The 12,505-nt window shown below is 46.0% G+C and overlaps 1 protein-coding gene across 4 annotated transcripts in view; it reads left to right on the forward strand.

Moving 5' to 3' along the window:
• The window catches only part of GSE1 (Gse1 coiled-coil protein), a 750,299-nt gene that overhangs the window by 720,646 nt on the left and 17,148 nt on the right, over nt 1-12,505 (forward strand). For 3 of the 4 annotated variants that reach the window (XM_033940699.1, XM_033940700.1, XM_033940701.1), the window contains exons 13-14: nt 9,846-9,959; nt 10,766-11,140. The exons of the other annotated variant lie outside the window; for it this stretch is intronic. In XM_033940699.1, coding sequence (XP_033796590.1) covers nt 9,846-9,959; nt 10,766-11,140 — 489 coding nt within the window. The remainder of the gene's footprint in view (nt 1-9,845; nt 9,960-10,765; nt 11,141-12,505) is intronic. 4 annotated transcript variants of the gene reach the window in all.

The raw sequence follows: 12,505 nt of genomic DNA on the forward strand, positions 1-12,505 counted from the left end.
CAGTCCTTTTACGTTTAAGCGGTTCCCATACAGATTGGTGTGATGGCCTGGATCCGGTCACTTCAGTAAGGCAAAAGCATTGTAACTCAAAAAGAGAGGTAAGCAGCCAGGGAATATGGTCTTTTGCCCCCTATGTTGGTTCACCTCCCTGCAGAACAGTATCAGCAAGATGCTCCATGGACCCTTTTCACCTCTGGCCATAGTCTGGGGCTCGTCCAGGGTGCACAGTTAATGACCGAGTGCTGAGATCAATGTGCACCCTGAGGCGCTTGGTAGGTACTGGCTGTGCTTCAAAATTCCTAGGATTTATTTGCACAACTTCTGGTCATGCAAGTAATTGATTAGGGTAATTCTGTAAAGCAGGCTAACTTTTACACAGCAAATATGCAGAGAAATGATCAGAATACAGGCATATGCATACTTATAGGTGCAGGAATAACTAGAATACAGGCAGATGAAGGCTTGTATTGGGACTTACAACCACACTCAAAGTCCCAGTGGAGGATTAAGTGACTTGCCCAGGGTCACAGGGAGCAGCACAGGATTTGAACCCATAACTTCAGGGTGCTGAGGCTGTGGCCTAACCACTGTGCCACACTCTCCTCCAATATAATATCAGAAGTGAGCCAAGTATAGAACAATGAAGCCATTGTGACATCACTGATGAGGTTGGCTCTTATTGGTGGAATGAGACATTATGACATCAGGGAAAGGAATTGGGACTTATAACCACACTCAAAGTCCCAGTGGGTTCACAATCTATCTAATGTACCTGGGGCAGTGGAGGATTAAGTGACTTGCCCAGGGTCGCAAGGAGCAGTGGGGGTGCTGAGGCTGTAGCTCTAACCACTACGCCACCCTGTCTTTGCACACTTAACACAAATACTGGAAATCTGGCTATGCACTAGCCATGTTCATCTCTTTGATAGTGTGTAGTTTTCAGGTAGCTGCTCATATGAGTGGAGCACATACTTGCATGCATAACTTCTAAAAGGCTATAGGCTCTGGAATCAAAGTGCAGGTATTTACACTTGTTATATGGCTGGCGTAAGTGCTCACATCTAATGGCGTGTGGCGTAGGATTAGATCAGTGGGCTGAGAAGCATGGAAGCCAGGGTTCCAATCCCACAGTGGCTTCTTGTGACCTTGAGCAAATCTTTTAACCCTTCATTGCCTCAGGTACACACTTAGCTGGTGAGTTCTGTAGGTGACAGAGAAATACCCAGTATTCCTGAGGGAAACTCACCTTGAGAAGGGTGAATAGCGGAGTGCTGCAGGGATCTGTATACAGTCAAACCTCGGTTTACGAGTGCACCGGTTTGCGAGTGTTTTGCAAGACGAGCAAAACATTTGCAAAATCGGCGCCTTGGAAACCGAGTTTGACTCGGTTTACGAGCGCCACCCCCCACTATCCGTCCTCCCCCCCCACTCCCATCCCCCGTCCCGTCCTCCCCCCATGATCCTACATCCCCCCCCCAAGCACCGCAACGACATCACTTACCCCGATTGGGCACCAGCACCAACGCACAGGACATGCCGGTGCCCGAAGATCCTCCCTCTTCTGTGCTGGGCTGGGTGGTGCGTCAGAGATCCTCCCTGTTGCCTGTGCTGGGCTGGACTGGGCCTTGAGCATTTGCGCATGCTCAAAGCCTTCTGGTCTCGCTCTCTCTGAGATTCTGAATCTGAGAATCTCGGAGAGAGCGAGACCGGAAGGCTTTGAGCATGCGCAAATGCTCAAAGCCCAGTCCAGCACAGCACAGGGAAGAGGGAGGATCACCGTCGCACAACCCAGGCCAGAAGAAGGAGGATCTTCGGGCACCGGCACCTCCTGTGTATTGGTGCTGGTGCCGGTGCCCAATCGGGGTAAGCAATGTCGTTGCGGTGCTCGGGGGGGGGGAGATGTAGGATCGCAGGGGAAGGGGGCATCGCTAGTGAGGGGGAGGATGCCAGTTCACAGGGGGGATGCCGGATCGCAGGGCGGGGTATGGAGCAGCGTCACTGGCCTCAAGGGGGAGGGGATGGAGCAGCGCCGGTAGCCTCGGGGGGGGGGGTGAGGGGGAGGTGGAACGAATCAAAGCGAGTTTCCCTTACTTCCTATGGGGAAACTCGCTTTGATATACGAGCAATTTGGTTTACGAGCATACTTCTGGAACGAATAGAAAAATAGAAGATGACGACGAAAAGGGCTACAGCCCATCAAGTCTGCCCACTTTGCTTACCCACCCCCTGTCTATGCCCTAATGACCCAATTTCCTTATCTTGACCCTCGTAGGGATCCCACATGGGTATCCCATTTATTCTTAAAGTCTGGCACGCTGTCTGCCTCGATCACCTGCACTGGAAGCTTGTTCCAATGATCAACCACTCTCTCTGTGAAGAAATACTTTCTGGTGTCTGCAGCAGCCACTCTCTCCTCCTCTCCCTATTGGCTAAGGCTCTTAACATTTGCATCTCCTCTTCCTATAGGCTAAGGCTCTTTACACCTGCATTGTGATGTCACAGAACTTTCTGATTATAGAAACATAGAAACATGATGGCAGATAAAGGCCAAATGACCCATCATAGAAACATAGAAGATGATGGCAGAAAAGGGCTACAGCCCATCAAGTCTGCCCACTCTGCTTACCCACCCCCTGTCTATGCCCTAATGACCCAATTTCCTTATCTTGACCCTCGTAGGGATCCCACATGGGTATCCCATTTATTCTTAAAGTCTGGCACGCTGTCTGCCTCGATCACCTGCACTGGAAGCTTGTTCCAATGATCAACCACTCTCTCTGTGAAGAAATACTTTCTGGTGTCGCCATGAAACTTGAGGAAAAGCGCAAAACATACTACACTAAACTAATTGGCACAAACAACTCCGACACAAAAACACTCTTCAACTTAGTAAAAAAACTTACAGATACAAACCCATTCCTTGCCACTCAAGGCAACAAAACACCAACAGCTTCCCAATTAGCAGACCATTTCAAACTCAAGATCATCAAAATCAGAACTACCTTCAACAACTCAACTACCACACTCGACGAGTCAATAACTACCCCCACAACAGAAGAAGCCATAACACAGACAGAACATGGGCCACCTTCCCAACTCTACAATGGCCTGATCTGAACCGACTATATAAAAAATACAGCCACACCTCATGCGACTTGAACTACTGCCCATCGTATCTACTCACAAATGCCTCCCCTAAATTCAAAACCAGCCTCACGCAGTGGATACAAAGCACTCTCATAGAAGGCCAATTCCCACAAGATCTTGGAGAGATCATAATCACACACATACTGAAAGACCAAAAAGGTCCTGTAGACACACCTACCAACTATAGACCTATCGCTTCGATCCCATTATATGTCAAGCTGATTGAAGGACTTGTGGCTCAATATCTCACCAGCTACCTAGCTGACCACAATATACTAAACTCATCTCAATCAGGATTTAGATCTTACCACAGCACGGAAACACTACTAGCAACACTACTGGACATAGCCCGACAACACCTCGGTAAAGGACACAGGATCCTAATTATCCAACTAGATCTTTCCGCCGCCTTTGATCTAGTTGATCATACCATACTACTCCAGATACTTGATGCAATAGGGATCTCAGGAGTGGTTTACAACTGGTTCCAAGGATTCCTTAAAACAAGAACGTACAGAGTTAAGATAAACGATACGAAATCTAACACATGGTCAAATCCATGCAGAGTCCCGCAGGGATCTCCACTTTCACCCATTCTATTCAATCTCTACATCTCCTCCCTTGGTACCACTCTAGACAACCTAAATGTAACATCATTCAGCTATGCAGACGACATAACTATTCTCCTCCCCTTCGAAACCCATGACCACACCTCAACAGGACACCTGGAAACAATACTGGACGAAGTAGAAAAATGGATGACAAACCACAAATTAAAACTAAACTCGGACAAAACCAAATTCTTAATGCTTGAAACGGACAAAAACCCATCCATAACAGACCTGGAAATTAAAGCAATCAAATACCCAATCCAAACCTCCCTCAAAATCCTGGGAGTGCTGATAGACAGATGCTGCACTATGCAGACTCAAATCAACAATACTACCCAAAAAGCATTCTTCACAATGCGCAACTTAAGAAAAATAAGGAAATTCTTCGACAAAGAACACTACAGGATCATTGTTCAATCCCTGGTACTAGGTCTTATGGACTACTGCAATATCCTATATCTACCATGCCCTACAAACATGATCAAAAAACTACAGACCGTTCAGAACACAGCTCTCAGACTAATCTACTCCCTCGGAAAATATGACCACATCACCAACGTCTACCTAGACTCACATTGGCTACCGATTAGAGCCAGAATTCAATTCAAACTATACTGTCTAATCTTCAAAGTATTCAACGGTACTGCTCCTGCCTATCTAAATGATCGCCTAAACCATAACCTTCCACCCAGAATAAGAAGAACACTGACACCATTCTCATACCCACCACTCAATGGCACTCATCGTAAAAAGCTTTATGATAACCTCTTAGCAACGCATGCAGCAAAACTCGAACCCTCCATCTCCAGATTGTTAACCTCAACATCCGACTACAAAGCATTCCGTAAAGAAATCAAAACGCTGCTATTCAAAAAGTATATACAATCTACCCAATCTCCCTCTCCTCTTCCACTTACACCGACCAGGTTTTGTTCACTCCCTGGCACCGTACCCTCAACCGACCAAAAAAAGGAAAAGACTATTGATATGTAATTGTAATGTAACCTGATTTATCTTCCAAAGGTACTATGTCCATTCTGTTATTAAGTCTATACCCTCAATCTGTTTTCTCCAATGTCATGTACCCTCCTGGAAATGTCCAGCTTTCTTCTTATGTAATCCGCTTTGAACCGCAAGGTACAAGCGGAATAAAAATCACTAATGTAATGTAATGAAATTTTCCGCCCCTGAGTTTGAGCGGGTGCCCTCTTGTGGCCGAGGGTCCCTTGAGAAAGAAAATATCATCTTCCACTTCGACACGTCCCGTGAGGTACTTAAATGTTTCGATCATGTCTCCTCTCTCCCTACGTTCCTCGAGAGTGTAGAGCTGCAATTTGTTCAGTCTCTCTTCGTACGAGAGACCCTTGAGCCCCGAGATCATCCTGGTGGCCGTCCGCTGAACCGATTCAATTCTGCGCACATCTTTACTGTAATGTGGCCTCCAGAATTGCACACAGTACTCCAGATGAGGTCTCACCATGGCCCTGTACAACGGCATTATGACTTCAGGCTTTCGGCTGACGAAACTTCTATTGGTACAACCCAATATCTGCCTTGCCTTAGATGAAGCCTTCTCCACTTGATTGGCAGTTTTCATGTCTGCACTGATGATTACTCCTAAATCTCGTTCTGCTGAAGTCCTAGTTAAAGTTTCTCCGTTCAAGAAGTACATCCTGCATGGATTTCCGCTTCCGAGGTGCATGACCTTACATTTCTTAGCATTGAAGCCTAGCTGCCAGGTTGAGGACCAACTTTCCAATGTAAGCAGGTCCTGCACCATATAATTCTGTAAACTGCATTCACTTACTATATTACATAGTTTGGCGTCATCGGCGAATAGTGTTATTTTACCTTGAAGCCCTTGAGTCAGATCCCCTATGAATTGGTTGAAAAGGAGTGGACCCAGGACCGAGCCCTGCGGCACTCCACTGGTCACCTCCGATGTTTTAGAGAGGGTAAGATTAACCACCACCCTTGTATGTTTGTAAACCAAGGTTCCACTGTATTTATAAATGACCTGGAAGTTAGAACTACAAGATTAAGTTGGCAGATGACACTAAATTATTCAAAGTTGTTAAAACACACTCTGACTCCGAAAAATTGCAGAAAGACTTTAGGAAATTGGAAGACTGGGCATCCAAATGGCAGAAAGAATTTAAAGTGGATGAATGCAAAGCGATGCACATTGGGAAGAATAATTCAAATCATAATTACCTGATGCTAGTTTAGGAGTTGGCACCCAAGAAAAAGATCTGAGTGACATTTATTTATTCAATTTTCAATACCATTCTCTCAAGGAAGCTCAGAACGGTTTACATAAATTTATTCAGGCACTCGAGCATTTTTCCCTGTAGACACAACGCTGAAATCTTCTGTCCATTGTGCTGCTGCAGCAAAAAAAATCCCACCCAAAAAGGATGCTAGGAATTATTAGGAAAGGAATGGTAAATAAGACCAAGAATATTATAATGCCTCTGTATCACTCTACGGTGCGTCCTCACTTTGACAATTACACAGTTTTGGTCGCCTTATCTCAAAAAAGATATAGCGGAACTAGAAGAGCTGAGGGTGGATACGATTGAGGTCCACAAAATCCTGCGTGGTGTAAAACGGGTAAAAGTGAATCAACTTTTTACTCTTTCAAAAAGTACAAAGACAAGGGGACACTCAGTGAAGTTTCAGGGAAATGCCTTTAAAACAAATAGGAAGAATAGTTGAGTTCTGGAACTCAGAGGATGTGGTAACAGCGGTTAGCATAGCTGGGTTTAAAAAAGGGTTGGCCAAGTTCCTGAAGGAAAAGTCCATAGTCTGCTATTGAGATAGTCATGGGGGAAGCCACCGCTTGCCCTGGATCGGCAGCATGGAATGTTGCTACTCTTTGGGATTCTAGAATCTTGTTACTCTCTGGGATTCCGGAATCTTGCTACTCTTTGGGGTTCCGCATGGAATGTTGATACTATTTGGGTTTCTGCCAGGTACTTGTGTTAGACTGAATATGTCTGTTTTATCTTCTTATTTTTTTAAGGATTCTTAACTTTTTATGTATGTGACTCCTTGTAAACCGTTTTGGATTAAAACGGTATAGAAATTTTAAAAATAACAAATAAATTGTGATGTGGATTGGACACTGTGGAAACTGGATCCTGGGCTAAATGGACCATTGGTCTGCTTATGTTCTTATGAAAAAGACTTGGGCCAAATTCAAAGAAATAAGAAATGTATATACCTTCCTTGCCTCTCTAGTATAGGCCCCTTTAAGCAACCCTGTATAGAATTGTCTGTTTTCAAAATTGGGATGGGTTGAGCTTAGTCATAAAATGATGACGTTCAGCCAGTTAACTTGACCACAGAAATAAAATTACATTGGTGATTTTGTCCATGGTTGCTTGGGTTGTTTTTTTTCAGTAATCTGATATAAACAGGTAGGTTTGCTAGAAACATCCATCAAATCAGAGACCTCTTATCCCATATAACTTTATGGGACCAGCTCCCAGCTGAATAATCTTATGAGTCACACAAACCTAAACAGGCTCTAGGCAACTTGAAAAGGAAAAGGCAAGAGGGGAAGGAAGGAGGAGGAGCCTAATCGTACCACGCAAAGGAACCAGCGCATGTGGTGATCTTATAAAATTAATGGTCAAAGAGTTTTCAGTTCTTTTCCGGAAGTGGGCGCGGTTGGCTTCTTGTTCTTGTTGTCTCTGCAAGATCATTCCAGATTTTGACTCCCAGGAAGGTGAACATGGATTGGAAAATTTTTTTGTACTTGAGATTTTTTGTTGAGGGGAGACGCACTTGGATCCTGTTAAGGCAGTGGTCTCAAAGTCAAACCCTTTGCAGGGCCACATTTGGGATTTGTAGGTACTTGGAGGGCCTCAGAAAAAAATAGTTAATGTCTTATTAAAGAAACTAGTCTTTAAGCCCGTTACATTAACGGGTGCTAGAATACTGTTCACCCTCTATGTTGCCCCTTCCATTCACTGCCCTCTCTTCTCTTTCTATCTCTCTCTTTCTCTCCCATATGGCCTCTCTCCATCTCCTCCTTCCTTTTCCCTTGGTCTGGCATACCTTCCTCCTTCCCTCCAAGGCATTCTCTCCCCCTCTGCTCCCTTTCCTCATTTAACTACTTCATTGGTCAGCAGCAGCATTGACAATTCATTGCTGTTGCTGGCTTCAGGTCTTTCTCTCTGGCCGGTCCTGTCTTCATGAAAACAGGAAGTAGGCAGGACCGGCCAGAGAGGAAGGCCTGAAGCCGGCAACAGCAGCGAATTGTAAACGCTGCTGCTGCCTGAAGCACCCGAGGCAGACGCTTCTCTCCCCTCCCAGCCCAACCCCCGCTGACTCTGCGACCCTCCCAGCAAGATGACTTTAATATCAAACCTCCCTCCAGCGTTGGCAGTCGCTGCACGCTAAACAGGCTGCTTCTGCTTTCTTCTGCCGTTGAGGCTCTCTGTTGCGTCATTGATGACGTAATCAGTGAAGCGGCAGAGGGGCTCAACTGCAGGAGAAAGGCCGAAGCAGCCTGTTTAACGTGCAGCGAGTGCCAACGCTGGAGGGATGTTTGTACCGGTGCAGAAGCGATATGTCTCTCCCCCTCCAGTACCTGTGCAGCACTTTGCTGTGGCGCATCCTCCCATGGGGGGGGGGGGGGGGGTTGCACAGTGGGAGCGGGTGTGAGCGGCGATCTCCAGTTGGGGGGGAAGGGGGGAGAGCGGTGATCTCCAGTTGGGGGGGGGGGTTTGCACAGTGGGAGCGGGTGAGAGCAGCGATCTCCAGTTGGGGGGGAGGGGGTTGAGAGCGGCGATCTCCAGTGGGGGGGGGGGGGTTTGCACAGTGGGAGCCGGGTGAGAGCGGTGATCTCCAGTTGGAGTTTTTTTATTTTTTTTGTTTTAAGTTGAAAGCCGGCGCTGCAGCTCCTCTCTCGATCCTGGTGCAGTTCGAGAGAGGAGCCGGTACCATTGACAGTGAGAGGCGGGGGTGAGGAAGGCCGCTGCAGCTGTGTAATTTTTTATTTTTATTTGAAAGCCGCCGCGAGCAAGTGGTGACGTAAAACCCGCGCATGCGCAATCGTGTTTTCGCGACAGATCAGGGAACACGTTTTTTTTAGTGCGCATGCGCGGCCTACCATTTTATTATATTAGATGACATCTTTGCATGAGGTAAAACTCTTTATAGTTTGTAAATCTTTCTTTCTGGTTAAGTCTTAATAATAATATTGTAATTTATAGCTAAAGAGACACATGATCAAGAAACTGTTTTATTTTACTTTTGTGATTATGATAAACATTCTGAGGGTCTCGAAATAGGACCTGACGGGGCTGCGAGTTTGAGACCGCTGTGTTAAGTAGTCTGCGAGAGGCGGACCATGCATCGGATAGGAGTTTGATGAGAGGGGCAGCTGAGTTTCCGTAGATTATATGATGCAGGATGTTTTGAATTTTATTTGGGTTGGGATGGGGAGCCAGTGAAGTTGTTTGCGGTATGCTGAGGTACAGTCCTAATTTTCCAGACCGAAAATGAGTCTTAACTGCTGTGTTTTGAATGAGCTGCATTTTGTGTGTAACTCCTTGTGGAGTTTGGGTGTTGTACCAGCAGAGATACAGGGGTAAACAGTTGGTCAACTTTAAGTTAATAAAAGTCAAACAAAAAAAAAAGAATATCAGGAGATACCTTTGCTTTGGACCAACTTAATACAGACTATTTAGCTTTTGGAAAGTGAATTCTGCTTCCTTAGGTCTGAGCTGTGAACTTCTTATGAGGGAGGAGATTTTAACCTCCAAAAGCTCAGAAAAGAGACACAGGGATAATTGTGATGACAGGGTCCAGCATCTGGCACTAGCTAGAAAGGCGTAAATACCATGTCATCTGCTGTGTGCCTGTAGAGTGGTTCCAGATTTAGGAAAAATACAGTGCAGTAACCACTCGCACAAGGAGATTGGGGCCCTTAAAACCCATGATGGGTTTTCAGCCTTTGGGAAGACACAAGAAGCAGTCGGGAGGCTTAGATCATGTAAGTGGACAGAGGTTTTGTTTTCTGCCCTGAGGCTCTGCTATGCCCTAATCCTCTTCTTTTTCTGCTTGTTTTGACAGACGAGGAAAAGTTGGTGGAGCTGCTCCTCGGCATGAAACAGAAGGTTGTGGCATCGGAGCCCCTGAAACGCTCCTCACCAGGAGCGGGCAAAAATGCCTGTGTGGGCAGTGCTGGTGAGTTCTGTATCTGGCTGAAGGTGGACAAGGCGGCACTGGGAAGGGGGGAAATGATTTAAAAGATTCACACGTATGTCAGGGGCTGCTGGATAGTGAGGCATAAGGTCTCTAATCACTTAGCACAGCGCGTTTGGCCTTACTAAGCGGTTGATCATAAGTTTCAGGCCCCTACCAGTTTGGGTTGCGGTCTTAGCTCACCATTCAGGCTGTGACTCGGAGCAAGTCATTTTAAGTTCCCCGTTTTTGTTAAAATCAGTGGCTAGAAAAAAAGGTTTTCAAGTCATCAAACTGGAGACAAACTATTCAGGGTTTAGAAGAAAACAAACAAACCAAAAAAAAAAAAATGCACGTGTTTAACAGATATTTTAAGGACTAATTCTGGAATTTCAGTATGTTTTCTTGTCAAGTTTGTTTAGCCGCTTCATCTTGTTGCAATTCGCACTGCTCAGAAAGAACAAAGGGGGTGGCAGACCCCAAAAATCAAACCCAAAAATGCAAAGGGTGGATGAGAGCAGGAAATCGCTTTATTAAAAATGCTATAAAAAAATAAGGCAGCCAAATCCATCTGCATGGATATAATAAGGATCCGACACGGTCTGTGTTTCGGCAGCCTATAGCTTCCTCGGGAGTCCTTGTATCCTCTGCTGCACCAGATAACATTATGGAAGTGAGGTACAAGCTAAGTTGCTAAACGCGGCAGTGCGTTAAACTCCTGCTACAATGCGGAACCATTTCAATGGTAATGGCGGAACTTAAAAGTAATATTGTATTGAAGCCACTTTTTTTTTTCTCTTGAAACACAGATCTGCCAGTGCCGCCGTCGCCCCTCTCTGCAGATTTAAATAAACCTCCTAGTATTGCCCCGCAGCCCGAGGCTCCCAGGTCTCCAGAGCCCATTAAACTGGAACAGCCCAGACCCCCAGAAGCCCCAAAGCCGAAGGACTCTGTGTCTATTACTGCTGAGAGGCCCCGGAGCGGCGACACACATTTCAACAAGAAGAATATGGGGATCCTGAGCTTGATCCGGGGCCCGCTGTCCAAGGAAGGCCCTGGGTCTCTGTCCCGCAGCATAAACGGCAAAAGCAGGCCCTGGGAACCGTTCATGGCTGAGGAGTTTGCTCACCAGTTCCACGAGTCAGTGCTTCAGTCCACTCAGAAGGCACTACAGAAGCATAAAGGTAACAGAGGAGAAGGGTGGGAAATGAGGTGGGGCTGGGGGAGGAGACCACAGGAGTGCCGGTAGACTCAAGGAAGCACCGAGCGCCAAGAGAGGGTTATGGGTTTGCTCTCAGATGGGTCCCGGTGGGACCACAGAGGCATTTCAGTCTCATGCAGCCACGTTTACCATGACATCATCTGACAGCTGCCACGTTAGACCACTGCTCTCAGATGCAGATCCTTTCCCGGGCTTGTGCATCATTTCCCTTCCAATGCCAGCTCACTTTCTCTTCTCAAAAAAGAAGGGCAGACATTGCTACTTTAATTTCTAGAACACCAAACAATTTTATCAGACCCAGAGTGCCCCCCAGTGGTTCCTGTGGGTAAAGACACTATGGCAGTGATAATCGAGTCCTACCCCAGGGGGCTCAAAATGAGTTAAGTACACAGCTTAAAAACTCGGCTAAACCCTCACCCGCTGACAGAGCACAGCAAGCAGCATAGGAAAGCAAAGCCATACTTATCTCTTAGTGCCAAATTAGTGGTTTCAACTTCTTCCAGGCAAATCTCTCCTGTAACCGTGGTAGACACCATCTATGCCAGTTTTGCAACCTGTCTCTTAAGGTTCCCGTCAGGAAACTCTGCTCTCACCTTCCAATCACACTGAAACGGGCAGCATCCCAAACTGTAGCCTATGATCTAGCTCTTAAAGGCACAGTGCAAAAGAAACACAAATCATTCTCAACAGACAAAACCTCAGCTCCCATGAAAAACTGCTGTCTTTATAAAAGACTGAGCTATAGCTTCTCAATCCATCTCCTAATTATCACAGATGAAGCATTGGGTAGACGAGCGAGGAAGAGGAAGAGCAACCTTCTATTGTAATCTCTGTCTACCAGGCTAAGTCCTGACGAGCCTCCCATCCTCACTACAGCAAGGAAGTGTCTTCAGGGGGGTAACTAGGTTAGAGTTACCACATGGCTCCAGAAAAAGGAGGACAGATGGAAACATCTGGGTTTTACTTCCGTTGAAAGTCCTAATACGGTAACACTGCAAATGTCTTTCTGACCGTTTTCTCCCATTGAATGACTCTCATTTGCCATATCAAAACCCCTTCTCACTCACAGAAGAGAACTAGGATTTCCGGTCAGAAGAACTTATGCAAGAACCACTCCAGGTTTGCCACAGGTCCAAGCAAATAACCCCCAAAAGATTCCAGCTATTTGAAATTCTTATAGAAGTTATCACAAGTCCTGTCTATAGATATTCCTGAAATTAAAGACAAGTGATGTGATTTTGAAGGAATCCTTTGATCCCTGGGAGTGTCTGAAGAACTAAAGTATACAGGGCGGTAGGATATTATGTCATTTACTTTTCTTTATTTA

Source organism: Geotrypetes seraphini, chromosome 4 (assembly GCF_902459505.1).
Source record: "Geotrypetes seraphini chromosome 4, aGeoSer1.1, whole genome shotgun sequence".
Classification (NCBI taxonomy): domain Eukaryota; kingdom Metazoa; phylum Chordata; class Amphibia; order Gymnophiona; family Dermophiidae; genus Geotrypetes; species Geotrypetes seraphini.